Source organism: Rhincodon typus, chromosome 11 (genome assembly GCF_021869965.1).
Source record: "Rhincodon typus isolate 14 chromosome 11, sRhiTyp1.1, whole genome shotgun sequence".
NCBI classification, from domain to species: domain Eukaryota; kingdom Metazoa; phylum Chordata; class Chondrichthyes; order Orectolobiformes; family Rhincodontidae; genus Rhincodon; species Rhincodon typus.
The window spans coordinates 33,077,357-33,103,128 of record NC_063342.1 but is presented as its reverse complement, the minus strand read 5'-3'; the positions used below and the strand labels follow the sequence as shown (position 1 = coordinate 33,103,128).

Here is a 25,772-nt window from a genome sequence, read left to right as displayed (position 1 = left end):
AGACCCTTCATCAGAAATTTCTGATGAAGGGTCTAGGCCCGAAACGTCAGCCTTTCTGCTCCTATGATGCTGCTTAGCCTGCTGTGTTCATCCAGCTCTGCACCTTGTTGTCTCAGCAATAAGATATAATTCAGTCCACAGGAAAGACCACTGACATTCTAGCACTTGATTCTATAATTAAATTTTAATACTTATTTTCCCTGCACCTTACCATAAACATATAGCAGGGAACAACTATAACTGCTCCAGGTACAGCACCAGTTTATCAAGGAATCTACCTATTTACATTGCAATTGGTTAATTGTGAAATATACTATTTGTTACACTTGTTTCAGATCATGTCAATGGAGTTTGCACAAGTCCTATTTCCCAACCCTGCAACACTGGGAAGCGTCTTTCCATTGCTGATACTTCAAAGCTGAATCGTCGAGGACCAGGCCGACCACCATTTCGAAAAGCACAATCAGCAGCCTGCATGGAAATCTCATTGCCTGTCACCCACACAGAAGGTGTGTTTGAGTGTGTGTGTGTGTGTGTATATGTACATATATGCATCTTCATTTTTCCCATTGACTTCAGTGACGCGAGATCCAGGAACAAGAAATATGTTGCTATCAAATAGGAACCACCAACTGGAAACAATATGACTCCTAACACTGATGATTTAGCCATCTAGTTACAGCACATCAGGTATTGCATGCCCAATATGTGATCCTGCTTGGTTTGCTCACTTAATGCAGAATATGGAGGTTATACCACCAGTGAAAATTCTTACTTTGCCTTATTCAAATAAAATAACTCCAATCAAAATCCAAATCAATAGTCTAACAATGGTTTTAAGTCAAAATTTTTCTGCTGCCACCAAATGATGTGTCAAATGGAATTCTGCCAATGAAACTCATCCCTATTTACAAAATAGTACTTTTCAGAACTTTGCTCATCAATATAATCCTCTACCATGGTTTTCTTTGTGAGACTTTTTCTTTCCCAGTTATTTGGATCTATGCTTTAAGCTGAAAATTTATCATCTTGGGAAAAGTCATTCTTGCAGAGAAAAATCAGATGAAATCCTTAGTTGTGTTTATCAATTTAAAAATAAAAGTATAAATTCCAAGTACTCTATGATGCACCAGAGTATTTTAAATGGAAGTTATGATCGGTATTTCTTAATGGCATAGATAAGTATGATTGGTTAAATATTTAAACTACCAGTGAGACTGATAATATAACTCTTAAGTAGTGTAGTCATTATTATGTTAAAACCAAAGTCCATGAACAGAATTTTACTGTCCTCCTGAATTAGAATAGCAGTCAGGGATGTCATAAAATTATGTAACATTTCAGCATTGCTATTCCCAATAATTGGCTCATCAAGGGGCTCCCAGCGCCATTGAGTGTACGGAGGAGACAGGCACCAAGTGCCCAGCTCATCAGGTAAACTTGGAAGAGCATGGACATTGCTGCTTTTTCAGGATCCCTCTGCACATTGATGTTTCACTCCTCACATCCCTGTATTACCTCTTTCTTACTGTCCATCATTGCCTCCTACACCCCTCACTGGGGCTACCCAACAGATAAGATCCCAAACTTGCATTCACACAGTTCTAATGTCAGCTCATTTGCCTGAGATTCCATCTGTAAACGTAATCATGGTCACCACAGTTAAATGGTAGGGGTAAATACTCTGTCACCAGCATAAAATTCAGCTCCATGAGATGTCGTGTTATATTTCTGCAGGACCTGAATTCTGTTTAACTGCAAACATCAGTTGATTAATAGGTCAAAATTTCAATATTATTTTAATAGAGGACAATGGAAGTAAAATTAAGTAATTGGTGAACGATTCATTTCTTTAGATTGCCCCGGAGGAATATCATATTTTTTGTGAAAGTTCTATTAATACTAACAGTGAAAAATTCATATGTTGTACTTTGAGATTTAAGTGATTTTTCTTTGCACAAAAACTTAATTTTAGAGAAGAATGATGGTAAAATAATGTCAAATATTGCAGTTCTCAGCGGTCAAAAAATACCTTGTGAAAAATTAACATACTAATATTCATGAATTCCAAAGACCATAAATATTGCAGAATTCAATAATTTGCAGGCTAATTCTGTATTGCAATTACATTTGTAATTGGTAGTTCCAGCTAGGATTCAACCATCATGTAATACCAATTGAAATGTTAATTTGATCAAAATTAAAATATATCTGCAAGGATGTTGAGGAAAGAGCTTGTACTTGTATACAATAGTTCTTTTCATATTCACAAGATGTCACTGAATTACATTTGAAAATTATCACAATGTGAATAAATTGTATATCAGGGGACTATGGTGATGAAACCATTAAAGTGTTACTAACCAAGATGAATTCTCTGAATTCTAAAAGGTAAGTAATAAATGCCACTATGTATTTTTGCTTTCTTTTACACCTTTGCAAGGAAAAAGGCAAGTTCTGAAAAACATATGAAAACACTCCATCAAACTGTAATCTCTGCTTTATCTTTCTCTGCTCCATTCTTAGAGATGTGAAATGGTGCTGTCCTCTCAAAGGGTGATTATTCTTAATCATTGAATCAGATGTATTGTTACTCCAGAAGCTTTACTGGTAGCATAGCCCCTATTTATTATTCTACATTTTACTCTTTTATCATGCATACAGAATATGAATGTGACTGGTGTCTTCTGAGATGCATTATTATTTTTGTATTGTAAGTAGATTTTGCTACCATTAACCTACAGAAATTTTTTCTTTCAGTATTCGCTATTTCATTCTATAGGTAGTTTGTGTCCTAATTTCTATAGTCAAGAAGCTCTTGTATCAAATTTTAGAATTTTGAAGTACTTCTAAAAGGATATTTTCACTAAAATGCGTTGTCAAGATGTACACCATATTTGCTTGGGAAAAATTACTATATCCCATTGGATATCAAATGTAAGTACCATACAAAAAAATTTTGTAATGTGATAATATTTTACAGGAGATTTAAACTCCAGAATATAAAATAGAACAAAGCTTTGTTTAATTGTTTGAATCCTAATTTATTACAGGTGGTATTTAAGAATACTGGCCAATGATACTTCTTGTAGTGGGATGTGGGTTGTGTGGGATGCCAGCTCATTACATTGTATGAGCTGCTGTTCGTGAATGAATTTGCTGCCACCATCTTCTTTTAACTGTAGAAAACTACAGAGCCTGTTTGATCTAGTGTGGCAGAGGAAAACTACTTCCTGGTCTAACCAGAAGAGTCTCTTACTGTTGACAAAATATAGTTTATCATATGTTAGCATGTAGTTACAAGTTACATCGAATGTTTGACACAGTTACAGAAAATTTGAGGAAGACTAGATGTTAGCTCTCATTCCTTTGTGATCCTAAACTGTTTTGCCCACAAACTCATACATTACTATGCAGATGGTGCTTATGATACATCACAGTACTAGCCCTTTTGGACTCATGTACAGCACTCTTCAGTGGCTATTTTGGCCAGTAAAAGAGTGTCTAATATTGCTAAATCAGTTATGAAATGTGAGAGATTTTGAGTAGCATTTAAAGCATAGATAACACAAAAACACTTTTGGTCCACATTAGTCAGCTTTACATATGTTTGAGACATTGTAGCTATCATCCTTCTCCAGGCTGATCTTGACAAAAGAGTCAGAAAAAGTATCACAATCCAGGCTTTCATTTATACCAAATACCAAATGAGGAAAATTAAATTCTTCTACCTATGGTTTACGCGATGAAAGATTCAAAAGGCCTGTGGCCTTGCAAAGCTATATCATGTATTTACATTTGAATTTTAAGCTTAAGAAGGTCATTACTACATTTTACAACTTACTTGTTTATTTTCTGCAACTAAATGGATAGATCGTTGAAAGGTTCTGTGTTTCAGAATTTTCCTTTCTAATTGTCTTCAATATATTAATGTGTTGAATGGATGACTTCCACTTTCTTTCCCCATCCCTTAATAGCAGTTTTGGAAATCGAGAACAGTTGCCACTAGCTATTTGCTTCAGTTTTATCTCTTCTAATTTAAATACCACTTCTTAGCTCCCCTGTGACTTAACAAATTAAGTTGTTTAAGCATCTGGACTAGAAAGATCCACAGTTTACTTTTCAGTCTAGTTATTTCATTAATCCCAACCATATATCACCAAAAGTTCTACAAGTGACTAAAGCAGCCATGTGCTAGGGAGAGAAGTTTCAGCTAATGTTCCATTCCAGACCAATTTCTAGACATCCATTTTTATAGTTGTAGACTGAGATGATTGGGTTTAACTATGGTGTGGTTGACAAGCCTACTCACATTCTTTACCAAGGGTTTCATATAAAAGGTTAAGATATTAAAGGTTGACTTCATGACAATACCAGGGAAAGGGAAACAAGGAAAACAATTACGATTAATACTTGCTGTTTGAATAGCTACAGTTGTAACTTACTTTGTTTTCTATACCCCTGGCATGGACAAGTGCCAGAAGATGATCCAGACAGCAAATGCTTCCATGGTTTTCTTCTTTGTTTGGCCTACAGGAATTATAATTCACGTGAAGGAAATTTGGAAAAGTTTGAATACAAATTATTTATGTGGCATTCCCCCAGCCACTGCTGAACATCCAAACTGAAAAACTGAATTATTATACTTGACAAAATGTCGTAAATCGCAAACAGTCCTTGGCACCAAGAAGCAGGAACAGAATTTCTTAAACTGCTAAACAATTTTTGGTGCCTAGAAATTTGACTTGCTTCCAAAACAGGCTGTACCATTGGCAGAATAATGCTTCCTTATGCCCTTCCAAATCTGCCTGAATGCAAGTCAAGTCATGTTAAAATGAGTACCAATAATAGGCCTGGAATTCTTTTTTTAAACTCATCCAGAAGGCCCACCAAAATAAAACCTGAAAACTTTCTGGACCTTCTTTTATCCGGTCTCCAACAGTTCTTTGGAGGTTCATTGATTTACATGCATTTGGAGAGGCAAGGACTGGTTAGGGATAGTTATCATGGTTTTGTGCATAGGAAATCATGTCTCATAAACTTGGTTGAGCGTTTTGAGGACGTAACCAAAAAGATTGATGAGGGCACAGAGGTAAATGTTGTCTACATGGACTTTAATAAAGCCTTGAGAAAGTTCTGCATGGAGACTAATTAATAAATTTAAAACACATGAGATTCAGGAAGAGCTTGCCAATTGGATACAAAATTGACTGGATGGTAAAAGACAGAGGGTGGTGGCAGAGAGTTGTTTCTCAGACTGGACATCTGTGACCAGCTGTGTTCCATAGGGATTGGTGCTGGTTCCATTTTTGTTTGTAATTTATGTAAACGATTTGGCTGAGAATTTAGGAGGCATGGTTAGTAAGTTTGCAGATGACACCGAAATTGATGGTGTAGTCAACAGTGAAGAAGGTATCTAAGATTACTAAAGGATCTTGATCAATTGCGCTAATGGACTGAGGAATGGCAGATGGAGTTTAATTGGATAAATGTGAGGTACTGCATTTTGGTAAGACAAACAAGGGCAGGATTTATACATTTAATGGTAGGGCCTTGGTAATGTTGTCAAACAGAGAGATCTAGGGGTTCAGGTACATTGTTCTTTGAAAGTTGCATCACATGTAGACAGGATGGTTAAAAAGACAGCACACTCGCCCTCATTGCTCAAACCATTGAGTTGGGACATCATGTTGAGGTTGTACCGGAAGTTGGTAAGGCCACTTTTGGAGTACTGTCTACCGCTCTGGTCGGTCTGCTACAGGAAAGATATTATTAAATTGAAGAGGGTTCAGAAAAATTTCAACAGGATGTTGCCAGGACTGGAGGGTTTGAGTTAGAAGGATAGGCTGGATAGACTTGGGTTTTTTTCCACTGGAGCATAGGAGCATTTATAAAATCATGAGGGGCATAGATAAGGTGAATAGCAAAGGTATTTTCCCTAGGGTGAGTGAGTTCAAAACTAGGGAACATATTTTTAAGATGTGGAATGAACTGCCAGAGAAAGTAGTAGATGCAGGCACATTTATAACATTTAAAAAAACATTTGGATAGGTGCATCAATAAGAAAAGGTTTAGAGGGACATAGGCCAAATGCAGGTAAAGGAAATTAGATTTAGTTTGGAAACTTGGTTGGCATGGACAAGTGGACCAAAGGATCTGTTTCCTTGCTGAATAACTCTATAATGCCTGGTGCATCTAGATAGAGCATATCCAGGCTATTTACATTTTAATTTCACATTCAGATTCCTTAAATTGTTGATGCAGGTCCCTTATTTGCATATTTATGAAGATTATCACGTGTTTTAAAGGGATGTCTTAAACAGGTTAGAGTTATGAGTCAATGTGACTGTGCGTATGACCAGGCACAAGATTATGCTGCAATATTAAGAGATTTTATGCCAATTTTACACAGGAGAAACAGTTAGCTGTGAAATGAATTTCTTCTCTTATCCTTCTTTCTGTTAATTATATTTTGTTGTCTGTTGTCCCCTTGAAAAATATTCTGTCAATTGTGTTATTGTTAATTCACAAAAGAAAACTGCAATATGTGCAGTTTTCAAGAATTGTGACGCCAATTTATGCTCAGCCACAGAGTATATAGTCATTACCCAAGAGGGAAATGATTTTGTTGTCTCCATTTTTAGGATGGCTATAGGATCCCTGATTGTGACAGAATATTTAATTTGAATAAAAAGAGATTTAAATTGGCCAGCTTGCTTTATAGAGGGTTTCTGTTCAGCAAAGTGTCAAGCACCAAATATGTTCAATTTCACAACTCATTCACTATCCCAATTAATAAACCTTATGTGGGAGGCTGAGTTAAAAGATCAGAAAATTGTAAGTTCTACACAATTCTGCCAAAAATATTTACTACTGAGGGACAGTAATAAACCCAATGCTCCCAAATGTCCTTTAACAAGTAAGAGATTTGGGTAATTACACAGAAATAGAACTATTACATTAGAAGCAAGACCATGTAAAAGAAAATATATGTCTAATATTTTTGGCGTTCATCTACATCAGTCTAAAATTATAGCCTATGCCTATCGTGAAGGCATTTTAAAAATCAAAATCTATTGCCTTTTCCCCTGTACATAGAAAGGAAGTTTGGTCTTTGTTACATTTACCATGAGGTTCTATTCCAAGACAAAATTTTAAACAGCTAGATTTTATACTGTCCATAATATGTATATTAAAACATTATCTTAACACAACCATAATAAAGTTTCAATCTGTTTCCCATAACAATCCAGAAACACTTTCAGAGAATCAATCCCAGAGGAATACCATTAACATCTCAACTTTTCCAATCTTGACATAACTGATGCTTCCCAGTTTCTTTCCCTTGGACTGCTGAGAACATTTTTCTGTTTATGATTCCTTTTGAGTAAGCTGACATGAATCTTTCACAATTCTGATGGCTTAATCTTTCTCAGTTCTAACCACTTGGAAGACTTGTAAACCTCAATTGGTTTGGAAACTTCACAAACAAGAAACTACTTCCTCTGAGGTGACTTGTTCTCTTGAACTGACTTGATTCTTCTTCTTTGCTCTGCTTACTCTGCCTGCCATAAACTCAATAGTATAAACATTTCATTCATTATCACCAACTTGCTAGGCAGTTGGCCTAAGTCACATGCCTTCTTACAAATGATATTAGGTTACTGTCCATTCTTTGATCATTTTTATTTTTAAAAAAACCTTCACAGAACTGATCCACATCCATCTGCCTCTATTTCAAAATCCAAATCCCAAAAGTATTATATATAAATACAACACCTTTCATCACAATTGAAGCAATCCAGCCAATCAAGTGAGTATTTTTCCAGCATTCTGTGGTCTCCATGTGTTAAAATCATCTCTGTTATTGTTAGTCTGATGTTTTGTGCACTTTTGAAAATATGAAGTGTTTGTATGTAATTATATCATCAGAATTGTGTGATAATGAAGTCAATTTGTTGGTGTGTTTTTAAAGAGACAGTATCCCAATTGATCTACCTAGTTTATAATTATAAGCATTATTTCCAGTAATTAGTTAATTTAAATGTACTCTAGCCATTTCAGAAGATGACATTTTAATGAACAAAGGTGAGATATATACACTTAATCAAAGTATCGAGAAATGTGTAAGAATATGGACCACTCAATGACTAATACTGAAAGAAAATTAGACTAAACTAAGCAAGTTTGTATAGCTAGTTTTTAAAATAATAATGAACAATTTTGAACACTTGGACATGTCGAAAATGTCACTTTAAGAACAAAGACATGAGAACAAAGAACACAGCATAACATTATAATGGCTATTTTTATCTAAGTAGCTGCTATACTGCTTTATGGTGTTACTTAACAGCAGAAATGAAATCTTGTAATAGGACAGTGTTAGGTTAGTCAAGACCTAATCATTCTACACTGGTAATACTACACAAAATATACATCATCCATTTCAATAGCCCTTATAGTAGAAGATTCAAGTCCTGGTCCTCCTACCAATCATTTCGTGACTTTTATCACCTCATCTAGGATCGCAACATAATCTCAAGAACAAAGCAAGAGATCCCATCTCAGTAATGTCCCCACCAAACATGACAAATATTGATACATAATGCCAAATTACTTGTGCTTAAGTTAAATTAAGCTTCTTTGATGAACCTTCCTGCAATGCAATTCAATAATTAGCTGAGCAGATATGAGGCTTGCGACACATTTTCTGAAAACTGATTGGACGACACTGGATTGGCCCAGACTATAACTGTGTATTTTGATGGAGAGAGGTGGGCAGGGACCTACAATTTTCATGCTGTCTCGTTATTGAATAACCAAAAGACCATAAGAAATAGGAATAGGAGTAGGCTGTTCAGCCCCTCGAGCCTGTTCCTCTATTCACTAGGATCATGGCTGATCCGATATACTTCATGTCCATTTTCCTGCTTTTTTCCTATAGTCCTCGATTCCCTTCTAGTCAAGAATCTATCTCAGCTTTAATTATACACAAGGATTCTGCCCCCACAGCTCTGAAGCTAAGAAGTTCCAAAGACTCTCAACCTTCTGAGAGAAATTCCTCCCCAGTTGTAAATTGGCACCTCTCTATTCTGAGATTATGCGCTCTGGTCCTAGACTCCCCCATGAAGTGAAATATCCCCTCAGCATTTACCCTGTCAAGCCTGTTAAGAATCCTATATGGTTCAATGAGATTACCTCTCATTCTAAACATGTATGCCAAAAGGACTGATGTACGACAATATGATGATTGCAAATTTTAGTTACAAGAACTATAGACCCTATTTGAACAATATGTGTAGAAACATTCTCCACACTCTTTTGAAACTTACCCTTAAAGTATCTGCTTCCCTTCAAAAAAGGTAATATTTAGTGATTTAAAGATAGCAACAGGTTTATTAAAAGCTGTTGGTTCTGTTAAAAAAAATCAAATAAGTTTAAAGTGTATATTTTTTTCTCCATGCACATTTTAGAGAAGGCTGGAGTGGTCTTTTCTGCAAAGTATTTTTGTTTTTGAGGGGTACAAGTCACAAAACACTACTGGAGTCACATTTGGAGGATATTGATTGTTATCAATAACAGTTTTTCTGAAACTTTATTTTTGGAGAGAAAGAATATCTACAACAGTTTTCAGCAGAATTTTATATTCTAATCTTAAACAAGAATAGATTTAGTTGTGGTTTCTGGACATTTTGCTTCACCATTTTAATCCAACATGATTATTTTCCTTCTTTGTATAAACAATCTGGAAATTGAGGAATAGCAATGAGCCAGCCAACTGTTAACAATTACCAGAATAAAAAATTTTCATCATAACTCAAACACTGAAGAACCCATTAATTGCTGAAAATTTTCAGACTCACATTCATATGTCTCAAAATTATTTAACTTTGAGTGACAAGACATTGGGCAGAATCTCAAGGGTCTGAGCAATATGGGCTATGGCAAGGTATGTGACAGAATTGGACAACAAATGTGATAAGGCCCATCTCAATACATTGGGAGCAACTAACACCATCTTTAGTGATTTTGATAAGCAATGTGGCTAGATTAATGCTAGCAGCAGAAAGCTGCAAACTGGGACTGGTTACTGCTCGTTAAACATCTTGTTAATAGCCCAACTCACCTTATTAATACAGAGATAGTAGGAACAGCCGATGCTGGAGAATCTGAGATAACACGGTGTAGAGCTGGATGAACACAGCAGGCCAAGCAGCATCATAGGAGCAGGAAAGCTGACGTTTCGGGTCGAGACCCTTCTTCAGAAATGGGGAAGGGGAAGGGGATTCTGAAATAAAAAGGGAGAGAGGGGCAGGTGGATAGAAGATGGATAGAGGAGAAGGTAGGTGGAGAGGAGACAGACAGGTCAAAGAGGCGGGGTTGGAGCCAGTAAAAGTGAATGTAGGTGGGGAGGTAGGGAGTTAGGGAGCCCCACCCCCATCTCCTACCCACTAACCTCATCCCGCATCCTTGACCTGTCCGTCCTTCCTGGACCGACCTATCAGCTGGAAAAGCTGAGCAGGTCTGGCAGCATCTGTGAAGAAAAAAATCATAACTGATGGCAGCTGGGAAAACGTCGATTTCTATGCAGAAAACAGGGAGGGGGATGGGGTAGGGAGTAAATGATAGGATTGAGCCGGAAGAGAGGAAAGAGCAGTTGGATAGACAAAGGAGTTGATAACAATCTGGCTAAGAGGGTGAATAGTTGTTAATAGTGACTAACAATAGGTAGGGTGTAATGGTAGGCTATGTGGAGTAGGGGGCTAGGACAAGGGAGAGTTAGGCCCAAAAATTATTGTACTCGATATTGAGTCCGGAGAGCTGCAGGGTCCCCAAGCAGAAAATGAGGTGTTGTTCTTCCAGCTTGTCTTGGGCTTCACTGAAATACTGCAGCAAGCCAGAGACAGTGATGTTGGCCAGGGAACAGGGTGGTGCGTTAAAGTGGCAGGCAACAGGTAGCTCAGGGTCTTTTTTGCAAGCAGAACAAGCAGATGTTCTGCAAAGCAATCAGCCAGCCTACGCTTCATTTCCCCAATGTAGAGGAGACAATATTGTGAGCAGCAAATGCAGTAGACTAGATTCTGGGAAGTGAAGGTAAAATGCTGCTTCACCTGGAAGATATGTTTGGGCCCTTGGATAGTGAGGAGGGAGGAGGTAAATGGGCAGGTGTTACACCTTCACTGGTTACAGCTGAAGGTGCCGTAGGGTTGTGGGGCGTTGTTGGAGGTGAAGGAAGAGTGGACCAAGGTGTCCCATAGGGAACGGTCCCTGCAGAAGGCAGACAGAAGAGGGGAGGAGAATATGTGTCTGGTGGTGGCATCTTGCTGGAGGTGGTGGAAATGGCATCTGTTGATCTTCTGGATGTGGATGCTGGTGGGATGGAAGGTAAGGACAAGGCGAACCCTATTGCTGTTGCGGGAGGGAAGAGAAGGGATGAGGACGGAAGTGGGGCAATGGGTCGGACTTGGTTGAAGGCCCTGTTGACAACGGTACTGGGGAATCCTTGGTTGAGGAAGAAGGTGGACATTTTGGAGGCTGTACCCCATCCCCCTCCCTATTTCTGCATATAAACCAACGCTTTCCCAGCCAACATCAGTTCTGAGGAAGGGTCACCGGACCTGAAACATTAACTTTGATTTTTTCTTCACAGATGCTGCCAGACCTGTTAAGCTTGTCCAGCAACTTCTGTTAAAAACTGAAAGAACTGCAGATGCTGTAAATCAGGAACAAAAACAAAGTTACTGGAAAAGCTCAGCAGGTCTGGCAGCATCGGCGAAGGAAAAGACAATGTTAACATTTCGGGTGCAATGACCCTTCCTCAGAACTGTTGTTGTTGCAGTAACTTCTGTTTTTGTTCCTGATTCACAGCATCCGCAGTTCTTTCGGTTTTTATTCAGCAACATTTCAGGGCATGTTCTGTGGGCTCCGACTACACACACCCCATATCCACTGACAGTGACAAACGATATGTGCCAGCATTTAAGAGCTTTCAGGACACCTCTGCAAATCAATGCTGCACCAACAACTGTAATTGTTGTAATGCTGCAGCAAGAACACTTTGCATTCAGAGACATGCACCCAGCTCATGGACTGGACTAGGCCAGATCGCTGGGCACTTCACTCATTGTCATAGCACAACACTACCTCTGACCTAAATGCTAATTACATGCCTGCCTCCTCTTCCCTTTTCATGCTTTGCCTCCTTAGCCAGAGATACTAGGTTCATTGTCTTGCCTTGCCATTCTGTGCAGACGTAAGTCAGGAAGCTTGTTGTCAGCAGGCTTCACTCAAATTAACGCTTTGCTCATGGGTTCCCAGCAAAGTAAGTTAAGGGCAGCCTCTTTTACCAGGCCAAAGCCTGATTGGTGCAGTCAGAGTCTGCATCCTACCCTCATAAAAAGGCACGGAGCTGAATGTTGAGCAGCATACCACCTGTCTTGATTCATTCTGCCCATTGTGAGCTGTTTTATTCCTGGAATGAAAGAGTGGCAGATATTATAGGAAATGAAAATGGGTAGCACATCTATTACTCTTGGTGCAGATAAGGAGATGTCCTGAGAAAGTAAGTAGGCAGTCCAGAGGGTATGCAGGGTGAATGGTATTGGGGTTGGGGGGGTGATAGCAAGTGAGGGAAGATGTTGCATCTGACAGAGAGTGATCGAGCATGGGCCTTGGCGAGAGGTGCGTACAGGAACAGTGATTGAGTAAGTGAGGTATCAGGGAGAAGGTGGTGGCGCTTACCCTGCTGGAATGCAGAAAAATATTGACCTTGATCCTAAAGTTCTATGCATTTCTGTAGACAGCTAAGATGGTTCTAACCCAGCTGGGAACCTCGAACCAGGCACGGCATGGTCTGATAACAAGGTGTGGAGCCAGAGGAATACAGCAGGCCAGGCAACATCAGAGGAGCAGGAAAGTTGACGTTTCGGGTCGGGACCCTTCTTCAGATGGCATGGTCTGATGCTGTGAACTCCACTGCATCCCTCCGCAAAGAGGGACATAAATATCCTATTTGCCCTGTCCAAGGAAAATGTGAGCAACCACTCAAGCTAGTTCTGAACAGATAGTGCTTGCCCATGAGCACCATGAGTTTTCAAAGATAGCATGGACATGATGGATTCCGGTCTTTCATCAGATATCCATTGTGTGACGAGTAGTTCTAGGAATGGCAAGTGGTAAGATGGGGTGGAAACTGGACATGAGAAACACACTAGGGTCACGGTTGACAATCAATGAGGCGAGTTTGGAAGATGGACAAGAACTTGCTCAGTCTTGCATTGACAGGTCTTTCAAAAAAATTTGATGCAACTCAGACTTAGCCAAAAAAAAAGTAAGATTTAGCCCAATGATTCCAATTCAATGTGAATTGTAGCATGCTAATCAAACTCATTTGGCGAGATGAGGTTCTGTCTCTTTAAACAGTCTTTCTTGAATGTGCACCTCATTTGCGTATCCCTACAAACCTCTGTTACTGAAGCATTGCCCATTGTTGATGTTTTTGTCCATGTTGAATACTGTCAGTATTTGGATTTTACTCCATTTCATCAATCATAAACCAAACATAAATGAGTGAGCAATTCTAGCATGTGGTAATGTCTTCATTTATTTTCCTTTGTTTGATGGATATCAGATTTTATAGATACTATTAATACTGATGCTTTTGATAGTGGCAGCAGCTGTTATTAAAGCTATGAAGTCTTCAGCTGATCACTGTTTTCAAACTCGATTTTGTAACAGGGACTCAAAATCCAAATTGATCCCAGTCAGTTGTAGAATGTATATGTTAAAAATACAAGTACATAGCAGAATAGTTAGTTATCATGCCAATTGACAAGTAATCCAATTAACCAATAAGAGCTACTTTCTGAGCAAAAAGTATAGCAGGCCAAACCCTATACAATGTAGATCCTTAAACTGTTAGTTTAGGTCTCTTTTGGTGCAGTGGTAATGTCCCTACCTCTGAGCCAAAGGTCACAATTCAAGTACCACCTCTTCCAATTGTGTAATAACATCATCTCTGAACAGGTTAATTAGAACATATCTGAACTGTTGACTTGTTCTTTGTTTTCTGTCTCCACATAAAACACTTAGGTACTCTTAAAATCTCAGTAAATGATTAATCTAGTTAACCTAGTATGTATTGTTAGGGGAAACATTTATTAGGTTTGTCCATAAATGGCTATTGTGATAGGAGTAGAAATTAAAACACTTCCTTTTGTGTTCTGAAATCTTCAGGACTGCTGATCCTGAGCTTTATGTAATTGAAAAGAATTGTGCCGATTTAACTGTATTTTCAAAAAACAAATCTGAGTGATTAGACACATGCTTTTGTCATAAAACATTGTATGTATATAGCCTCTTTAACGTAAAAAATAACCTAGAGAAAGACAGGTATTAAATGAAAAATGAGCCAAAACAAAATTTGAAAATTTTGAGAAACCAAAAAAAGGGTGGATTTTGTGGAGAGGCTTAAAAGAGACGGCGAAGATATAAGTTTAGAGAAGGAATTCTAGAGCAAAGGAACTGAAGTGATGATTACCAAGAGTGACATTGGAAGGAAAGGAGATGTAAAAGGAGCCAAAGTCAGAATGATTCAAAGTTAAAGTCAGGAAAGATTTGTGGTATTGGAGATTAGAAAAATAGCATTCTAATGAAGTTATTTTTATTAATTGTGATGCAAAGGTCACATAGCCAACTGAATTGAAAAACAACTACCTTTGCTTTGAAGGTAATGAATATGAACCTAGAGCTTTTCACTTCCTATGGTACATCAGGATACTCATTCAGTAATTATTGCTCTACCGTCATCAACCAAACTGCAACACTGCGAACATAGGCAATGACTTTCATTCATCTTTTCTACTGACTGGCCTTTCAACTGAGGATTAGTTTTCCTTATTTACTTGTGATAGGTTTAAGAAAGTCTGTATCAGGCTTCCTGTTTTGTGCTCTATGCAACAATCTCTTGACCTTCTCCAACAAGTGAAAATCTGGCCATCACTCCCCTCAAAGTTCAATTACACTTCCATCACTGAATCCTCCACTATCAACATTTTAAAGGGTTACCATTGACAAGAAACTGACCACTATCAGCCACATAAATATTGTGGCTACAGAAGCCTAGAAATTCTGCAGGGAGTTACCCACCACCTGACTCCCCACTGCCTGACCACCATCTGCAAGGTACAAGTCAGGACTGTAATGGAATATATCTCATTTGCCTGGATGAGAGTAGCTCCAACACACAAGCAAGTCGACACATTCAGAACAAAGCAGTCCATTGGATTGGCATCTCACCCACCTCCGCAAATATTCACTCCCTCCTCCAAAAAGCAACATTAGCAGCAGAGTATACCATCTAAAGGATGCACTGTAATAACTCTCCAAGGTTCCTTCAACAGCACCTTCCAAACCTACAAACTCTACCAGATAGGACAAAATCAGCAGATGCATGGAAATGCCATCACCTGCAAATTTCCTTCCAAGTCACATACCTCCCTGACTTGGAACAATGGGCTCAGACAAATTGAGAGAACTGCTCCTTTGCCAGTGTTGTGAATCTCATCTCCTTCCAGCTGGATCTCAGTGACCATTCTTTCTAGCCTATGGATGGGCATGCAGTTGAAAAGGCAGCTGAGACTGCTGCTGATCTAGCTGCTGTACCTGTTAATGATGGAGTGGCTTCTGCTTTTGCCTCTCAGTCAAAGAGGAAGTTAGGGCTGCATAAACTGCTTTCAGGAAAGGCAAATGCTGGCAGCAGGAAAGTGCTACTGAATAAAAGTGCTAGCCGGTTAAACTACCCACCAAGAAGTTGGCAATCACCTATGAAGTAGTAAAAGCAGTTACAAAAACAGAAAAAAAAAACGCGCTCTGTACAACAATCTCTCAATGCATGGCTGAAGACTTTTGGTGTAACTGATGAACGCTTTGCAGCTTGAAGCCTTGTCAGCTTCACTGATGAAGTTGTTCTGTACATCTGCCCACCTCACTGACCTTGTTGAGGTCACAACATGATATAAGGTATGGATAACATGTTGAGAAAGAATGGTACTGATTTAAGTGTTTTTAAATTCTTTAAAAAGCTTTTAATTGCCCCTAATCACCTGGATTGGTTTCCCACCAGACCAAAAGGGACTCCCTACTGGAACCTGAGTCCATCCTGGGGCTAGCCAGACGAGGGCTTGAAGAAGTCAAGATGCTAACTCAGTGTCCTTTTCTAATACTTTATGCCCTGCAAACACCAAAACCTGTCTCCACCTAACTGGAACAGGTTTAGTTAATCTTGTATTGAATCTTAGCTAAAGCACAGTTGGTATACTGTCGTAAGTTCTTCTCTCCATATTAAAATGGATAGAGAAGCATTGAAGAAGGTGCAAAGTGAAGGAATGTTTTCACTTAGAGGATGGGGCCAATGGAAACTGTATCATTGAATATCTTTATAAAAGAAATCAACACGTTTGTAGACACTAAACACACTGAGGATTGTGGGAATGGAAGAAATTGGCTTAATGGTAGATGATTCAGCCATGATAAATGGCACAGTAGGCACATTGGGTGAAATAGTCTAAATCTGCTCCTGTTTCCTATGGTCCTTTGTTTCATTTCAGAGGAAAATTTAAGAGTCAACGACATTGCTGTACGTCAGGAGTCACATGTAAGCCAGACTAGATAAGGAGGGTAGATTTTCTTCCTCTGAAGGACTAGTAATTCCAAGGACAGCATTATTGATGCTAGCTTTGTATTCCAAATTTATTTCTATTCATTGAATTTAATTTTCAAAACTGCTGTGGTGGTATTTTAATGCATGCCTCTAGAGCACTTGAGCCCTCTGAACTTCTAGACTAGTAACATAAACATTAAACTACCTCATCACGTTGTTGCCAAAAACAACAAGTTGGAACCTTTTAAAATTTACTCAAACTAAAATATCCAAATAAAATCTTTACTATGAAAAATCATTGAAACTACCATATTAAGATATTACATGTGCAATTATTTTTGTCAAATTTAATAAAAAGAGCCAAAATTGCACTATCTCTTAAGAAAAATGAAGTTACTTATCAGTTACTTATCAGATGATATCAGTCACTTGCTTCTAATGTAAACATATTAATTGTGCATGTCTGCACGTTATTCTAAGCAATGGTGAGCAGAGATCAGGCTAAGTTAGTCTGATTTTTAAAATGTGACAGGGGTTGCTGCAAGACAATTTGTTCTGCACGTTCTGGAGGCACCAATATCACATTTTCATCAGTCAAGCTTAAAACAGTTTACATTTCCATCCAATGCCTGAGTGTATTTCTTGATTGTGATGGAATTTGCATGCCAGCAAATTTATTTGTAGGCAATTTGCTTTGACTGATTGCTGTATAATGAATGTCCCTTTTGCATGCCTTTTGGGACAGTAGGCCACACTTCCAGACGGGCAATGCTTCAGCAATTGCATGGCATCAGTATTTTCTCTCACGATGAGCACCATGCTTCCTCATTTTCATGGAGCGAAAAAGGTAAGACTAAGTTGCATCAGTAAGTGATGAATGATTGACCTATGATTAATGAACTTAAGGGATAAACATTAAGTTTTTCAGTTTGGAACTTTGAAATTTGGTAACATATTGATGGTGCAATCCAGTGCATTAGAACTAATAATCACACCACACGATATCCAAAAATGTAATTGTTTGATAGTAACCAATATCTGTAAACTAAAGATAAAAGGTTAATAATACATTATAGAACTGGAGGAACACAGCAGACCAGGCACCATCAGAGGAGCAGGAAAATTGACATTTCAGGTTGGGACCCTTTCTTCAGAAAAGAAAAGGGTTGATGAATTCTTACAGTCCACCAAGCTTCTTTTTGACAAAATCTAAATACTAACAGTCATGTACCAATGAAAAATTTTCCAAGAAAGCTTCAGTTTGGATGTAAATGAAGCTGTTTCCAAGTCTTAATAAAGTGGTCATAGATCAGCTTCTAAGTGTTTACTAGGTAGACAAAATACTGTGATGAGTAAACGTTATCAGGTTCCCAATAACTTCAAACAGGGGAAATGCATACAATCCTGGCAGCCTTACTGTTTCCTATTGCCACTTCTCATTTTTTTACTAATTCCCCACAATGTTTGAAGCAGAAGTTAAATCCAGCCGGGGTTGTTAGGTAACCATCAGAAAAGAGGCCCTATAGTCTCTTCCAAAGAGTAATTCCCAGCAATTAATAGCAATAAATCAATTTTAGTGCAGAAAGTGTTTGAAGTTCAATATCTTCCTTTTTTGCCTCAACATAGCTGCATAATCCCAAAATATTTATGTATTCCCAACATGTGTCTTCAATGGAACGACACCTGACCTTCCACCCCTTCCATATTTAAAGTATATAGATGATACATTTACTATATTTGAATCTGCAGCTACATGCAAGAATTTCCTTGCATGTGGCATGATGGCTCAATGGTTAGCATGCTGTCTCACAGAGCCAGGGACCTAGGTTTGATTCCACCCTCGGGCAACTGTCTAAGTGGAGTTTGCACATTCTCCCCGTGTCTGTGTGGGATTCTTCTGGGTGCTCCAGTTTCCTCCCACAGTTCAAAGATATGCAGGTTAGGTGGATTGGCCATGCTAAATTGCCCATAGTTCCAGGGATGTGCAGGCTAGGCAGATTAGCCATGCGAAATACAGGGTTACAGAGTTAGGGTGGGATGCTGTTCAGAGAGTCAGTGTGAACTTAATGGGCCAAATAGCCTGCTTGCACACTGTAGGGATTGTATGATTCTATGTCTTAATGAGCCCCATTCTGCACTTGAATTTACCTTTGAAATGGTGCAATCAAATGTGCTTCCTCTCCTAGTGTAGTTGAGAAATTGGCCAGGTGGTTTGCTGCTGCTGTCTCCTGCAAACCAACATTCACTGGCCAAAATACACATTGGAATCCCTATAATTCCATGAGCTAGAAGACTGGTGACTTCATAAATACAGGTTAAGCCATTTGTTCACAGTGCAAGCTTAATGTTCAAAGAAACAAAGCCATCCTTCAGGATAATGGGGCTACCATGATCTGATAATTTCTTTTTGTATATTGAGCAAATTCACAAACATTTCTAAGGTCATCACTTTTGGTGATAAAGTGCCCAGTATATACATCAGATTAGAATTAGGGTATTTCTTTGTCATGTGTATTGAAGTACAGGGATACAGGAGTACAGTGAAAGATTTGTAACGTTGCCAATGGCGGTGCCATCTTAGGTACAAAGTAGAAAGATAAATAAATAAAGTTAGAAGTTTCAAAATTATGGTGCTTCTTTAGTCGTGGTCCTGCAGTCGCTCTACAGTGGGCTTTCCCAACAAGGGATCAATCTCTTCCCCCTCCCTTGCCGCCAACTGCCATCCAGGCTCACCAGCCACCTCGCTGCAGACTGCTAGAGTCCTGTTTTGGTACAGTTCCGAGTCCTCAGCTGCTTCCACAATCCAGACCTCGGAGAGTCCACTGTCGTCAGCTGCCAGAGTTCTGCCCAGACACACTGAACACCTCATGGCCGACAGCCAAAGACCATACTCCAAGCCACCAGCTGCTGCCTCCTTCCGACTCTGTCGCCATTTTGGAAGTAGGGATAAAAGATGTTATCCTGGAAGGTTAAAGTATCCCAAAAATTTGAGCAACAGATGAAACTAGCTGTTTCTCACTGTTGCTATACAATGGCAACATGAGTGGTGTTCACCACAAACAGAATACCTCCTTCAAACCAAAGAGATATTTTACCTATCACAGAAATAGATATCGTGGTATATGAATTTCAGTGCCAATATGATGCTAGGTATACAGGTCATGGGTCATATGTCCCAAAGATTGGCAAATGATATTAAAGAACAGATCCCTTCAGTTGCTCATAAGCAAGGTACTGACTGTACTCTGGCTGGACGTACTTGCACGTACTGGAAGCCACGTATATTACTCCACATGACCCTATTCTTTGCAGATATTTTCTGATCTTGTGGTTTGAAGGGAAGGAAACTACCACTGCCCCAGAAGACCCCTACTATTCTTTGCCAACAGAATTAACTTAAACACACTGCACCTGTTTCAATTCAACAGATGACAGCCATTCTAGTCCATTTCTCAGGGCAATGTCTTGACCAATTAGAATCAATTTACCTGGTTTAAAATTTAAACCAAGCTCGACAGTTAACTGGCAGTCAGCGTTTACTAGTGCTTTCTCCAAGACAATACCTCTACAAATCAGACTCCACCTGCCACTGATCAGCACACTCTTCTCATACAATATAAAATTTTGTTTCCTTTTACTTTAAATCTCAAGGGTTGTCCTGATGAATGCAAGACAAAAAACTTTTACAAGGGTCTTTTTCAGCCATATCCAAGATTTGTTAATAGACCTGTTATCCTGGAATTAAAAGTCAAATACACAATATAATCATTTAACCACAGCATTTTCCAAACACATTGTTAAGATTCCAGCTGTTGTTGTAGTAGAACTTCTAATGGCATATTCCAGTAATTAGACTTGTTCATGAATGTTTAAGCTTTTAATATTTTTGCACTGCATTTTTCTGGGTTCAGACTCCAATAATGTCATAGTGGAAGCAAAAAGGAATCTGAAACTGAACTGACAGAAATTAACCGCATCTCCCTAATAATAACTTGCATTTGTATAGTGCCTTTATCATAGTAAAATGTAATTTTTCAAATTTCCAATTAATACTTAAATGAGATCCACATATGTTATACTGTGCCAGAGAGATTGATTAGCAGTAACTTAATTATTATGTCCTTATACTTGTAATAAGGCTTCACTTTCTGGAGTAAATTTAGTTTGTACCTGCCCTGCAAATATAACAACTTTATGGCATTCAATGAATAGGAGTAATGATAGCTACACAAAACAAGCATTTTGCTCTTTGTAACAGCAGAACAGTGTAGCTTAGACAGAACCCTTTAATGCTGACGTTTAAACTGGATATGGTCCTTTAAGTTATTATAGCATTTATGCCTCCACAACAATGATTGCCACTAATGTCACCATTATGTTAAGAGAAACCTCTGAGCCAATGAGATTGTCAGAGATTGAAACATGCCAAAACTTTCTAACCCATCTAGATTCTAAACCAGAGAAGAGCTGAGACATGTATCGGTTCAGATGCTGCAAAACATTAGCTTATTCCTTCTCCAGATAACTAGGGTTACTTTTCCCCCTCAGTATCTTCTCAGCTTCAAATCTTAATTCTTTTGAAAATTTATGCTTAAGTCACTGTTTGCCAGATAATAGGATATGAAGTACTGCCCCACAATTTGTGTTATGTGAGCAATGGGCCATTGCTTTATCCCTTAGAAGTGTGGAAAAGCAGTCTGGAGACAGGAATGCCTTGGAGTTCCCCAATATAATAGGAGCCTTTGACTGAAATTAGCCGCTCTACCTTATAGCAAAGTTGGGATTTTCGTGATGGCAAACCAGACTCTGAATAAAAATGCTCAATTGAGAGCAAGCTCGGGTCTCTGTGAACAGATAAATAATGCCTAAATTCAAACTATTTAACATTTTTAATTCAGTCAGCATTCATTCATAATGCAGTGTTGCATTAATGATGTTGTAAAATTATTTTCAACCATTGTTTGATTAATTTACTGTGTTAATTTGAAAGGCAAGACAGAATACTACTATAACAAGACAAAAGGACATTTTAGGATTCCTTTTCAAGCATTGAGTTTTAACAAGAAACCCATTAGATGGTCTTTTTAAAACAAAAACCACAAAATGAGTCTTGTAGGCATTAAATTTATTTATTTATCTACTTTCCCTTACTTTTACTCATGTTATATCCCCATGTAGCAGTTTTACTTGGAAGAAGAGAAGAGAGTGTAAGTCATTGATTTCTTCATAATGCTATCACAATCAGTTCAGAAGCACACTTGGCAGGATAAAGCAAATTCTGAACACTTCATGGGTATTTATGGAGTCTCTACTTAGTGGTCAGCTGAACATTGATAAAATAGTTTAGGCTGTACAGCTCATTGAAACTTTGCTTGTGAATGTTGAAATCCAAATGTGTCTGAGAAGTATACTCTACACCCATATCATCTATTATCTTACTGAATGGTGGAACAGGCTAGAGGGGACCTACTCCTGCTCATTTCTTATGTTCTTATTGTCTAATAGCAATGAGTGTAACTAACAAACAATTCAGGAATCTGAGTTACGATGCATTACACATTATGGAGATTTATGCTTATCAAACCTTACATCAGTTATTAATATTAATATGTAGAAGTATTGTGTAAGCCATCTTTTCAATTATTCCTTTATCTCAAGTGATTTTATTGTTCATTGGTTTTATGCAGAAAGTAAAGAAAATTCTTTTAACCGGTCCCGAAGTTCCAGTGTCTCCAGCATTGACAAAGAATCAAAGGAGGCTATAACTGCTCTGTACTTTATGGAGTCCTACAGCCAAAAGATGGATTCTACCCTCTCACCATGCCTTTGGGTTGGTACCAGTTTAGGTACAGTGCTAGTCATCTCCTTGAACCTACCTTCAGAGGAACAAAGATATTCAGAACCACTTATGGTCTCTCCCAGTGGTAAGATTTTCTTTGTACCGTATCCAATTTCTCATTATGGTAAAATGCATCTTGGGCAAGTTTGATATATCCTGCTACACAACCACAAAAAATAACTTGCATGTAGTATTGTTAAAATTGTCATAGTAGATTGAGTGACTTCTTACCCAAGCCCTTAAATATTAAAATAGAGAAAGCAGTCTCTTGGTGGAATTGTGCCAATCTGTAAAGAATAGTCCACACAGAAAAAGTGTCTCAGAAGCTTACTGCAGTGCAAGATTTACTGAAGAACCATATTTATTATTTCAATGTATATTTATCACTCAGTTACATACACACAGCTTTCAAGAAAAGAAAAAAGTCTGTAACTGGAAATAGTTTTCGATCAGGAATATATGTATGTATGTGTGTGAGGAACTGAATTTGGCAATATCTTTGTGAAGGATAAACCTGAGTCTTTTACACAAGCACAGTTAAAATTCATACAATCTACGGCATTGTCCGTATTCCATTTGGTACACATGTAACAATAGAACATTTTTTTGAAATTAGCGTGTCAAAGTGTTATTGGATTTGAAAGTTAATATGTTTAATTCTATGAAGACATTATGAGCGAGGTGGACAATGGGGACCCAGTGGATGTGGTGTACCTAGATTTCCAAAAGGCCTTCGACAAGGTGCCGCACAAGAGGCTACTGCATAAGATAAGGATACATGGCATTAAGGGTAAAGTATTAGCATGGATAGAGGATTGGTTGACTAACAGGAAGCAAAGAGTGGGGATAAATGAGTGCTATTTTAGCTGGCAGTCAGTGACTAGTGGTGTGCCTCAAGGATCGGTGTTGGGACCGCAATTATTTACAATTTGTATAGATGATTTGGAGTTGGGGACCACGGGTGTCAAAGTTTGCAGATGACACTAAGAAGAGTGGCAGAGCAAAGTGTGCACAGGACTGTGAAACTTTGCAGAGGAACATAGATACATTGAGTGAGTGGGCAAAGGTCTGGCAGATGGAATACAATGTAAATAAATGTGAAGTCATACATTTTGGTAGGAGTAATAGTAAAAAGGATTATTACTTGAATGGTAAAAAGTTGCAGCATGCTGCTATGCAGAGGAACCTGGGTGTCCTTGTGCATGAATCACAGAAGGTAGGTCTGCAGGTACAACAAGTAATTAGGAAGGCAAATGGAATTTTGTCCTTCATTGCTAAAGGGATTGAAATTAAAAGCAGAGAGGTTATGTTGCAGCTGTATAAGGTGCTGGTGAGGCCACACCTGGAGTACTGTGTGCAGTTTTGGTCTCCTTACTTGAGAAAGGATGTACTGGCACTGGAGGGGGTGCAAAGGAGGTTCACTAGGTTGATTCCGGAGTTGAGGGGGTTGGCTTATGAGGAGAGACTGAGTAGATTGGGATTATATTCATTGGAATTCAGAAGATTGAGGGGGGATCTTATAGAAACATATAAGATTATGAAGGGAATAGATAAGATAGAAGTAGAGAGGATGTTTCCACTGGCAGGTGAAGCTAGAACAAGAGGGCATAGCCTCAAGATTAGAGGGAGCAGATTTAGGACTGAATTGGGAAGGAATTTCTTCACCCAGAGGGTTGTTAATCTATGGAATTCCTTGCCCAGTGAAGTAGTTGACGCTACTTCAGTAAACTTTTTTTTAAAAAAGGTAGATTTTTTTTGAACAAGAAAGGAATTAAGGGATACGGTGAGAACGCGGGTAAGTGGATCTGAGTCCACGAAAAGATCAGCCATGATCTTATTGAATGGCCTACTCCTGCTCCTAGTTCTTATGTTCTTATGTTCATATTGTTGAAACACTAGTGATAATGGCGCTCCTAAGTAGTACATATAGGTTTATTTTATTTCTTTTTCAGGAACAGTGTTAATGTTAAAAGGATCCCTACTAACATTTTCCTTCTTGGACTCTCTGGGTGGTTTAATACACCCTCCATATGAAGTGTGGAAGGATCCAAACAATGAAGATAAAGATGATAAAGGACGGAAAAGAAAACTCGTAACATTTTCACCATCTTCCCCTCAGGACATAGGGGATCACCAGTATGTAGTGCTCTGCTCAGAGAAACAGGCTAAAGTCTATTCTCTCCCTTCTCAAAGCTGTCTTTACATACACAATATTACAGAGACTTCTTTTGTATTACGAGCAGATGTCATAACTATGTGCAACAGCATCTGCCTGGCCTGCTTCTGTGCTAATGGACACATTATGACCCTAAGGTAACTTTCATATATTGTAAGTAGTGCACTTGATTCACTGCTGTAGTTTTCTAATTTCTTCCATTTAATATTGTAAAAAGTTAAACGCAAGACATTTTCATAAAAACCTGTATTCTATATTTTCAGGTAATTGTTCCCATTTTTCTCATTCCGTTTAAATCTCCTGACATTACAAATCAGCTGTGTAGGAAATCAGGGACAATGGTTCAAGACATCATTATTTTTTTTCTCAGTTCTCTCTCTAATGGCAATAGCGATTTTGCCATTCACACTCTTTCAATTCCTTCCTTAAATCTTTTACACAATCTTTGCCTATCCCTGGTTCTGGCAACTCCTGATCTCTGTTTAACTTTTCCTCAGCAGCATAATTTACGTCATGAATTCAATAGTATGAGGAACTCACATGACCCAGTGGACCACTACTCCAAGCTGCCGCAAATTGGAGCTACAATCAAACATCACAAGATAATTTTTAAATCATTATGCTACCAACAATTTAATGTCATTATTTATCATGAATTATTATTTTTCTCAGTTACAACTCCTTATTAAATCTGAAGCCAAGTTGTACAATATTTATATGAGTGGAAATTACTTTGCCTTTGATTTAGTCTTTTAATACATTATTCACTGAAACCTCATGTGTAAATGGCATTCACTTAATTCTTTCATCACTAGCTTCTCCTGTTATGAAACATTTCTACTGCCATTTCTTTCTAAGTGCTTTATCTTCCTCATTGCATACTTTTCCCCTCTTTTCATACTACCATTGGTTTCCATGTTTTCCTCCTCTCCACTTATTAGCAGCAAAATAAATGTAGTTGGTGAGTGGTCATTATAAAATTTCACTGAATATATTATGAATGAAGCATCTATGAGATTATCTTTAGTTTACCTTAAATTATATTGAGTTCATTGGAAACAAATTAAAAACAAACTAATTCTTTAATTCTGAGGAAG

At 38.3% G+C, this 25,772-nt stretch overlaps 1 protein-coding gene across 2 annotated transcripts in view; it reads left to right on the top strand.

The window, feature by feature from the left end:
- Positions 1 to 25,772, top strand: part of LOC109930469 (syntaxin binding protein 5L) — a 438,683-nt gene that overhangs the window by 395,288 nt on the left and 17,623 nt on the right. For both annotated transcript variants that reach the window (XM_048602948.1, XM_048602947.1), the window contains 3 exons: positions 336 to 509; positions 22,348 to 22,584; positions 24,452 to 24,812. In XM_048602948.1, coding sequence (XP_048458905.1) covers positions 336 to 509; positions 22,348 to 22,584; positions 24,452 to 24,812 — 772 coding nt within the window. The remainder of the gene's footprint in view (positions 1 to 335; positions 510 to 22,347; positions 22,585 to 24,451; positions 24,813 to 25,772) is intronic.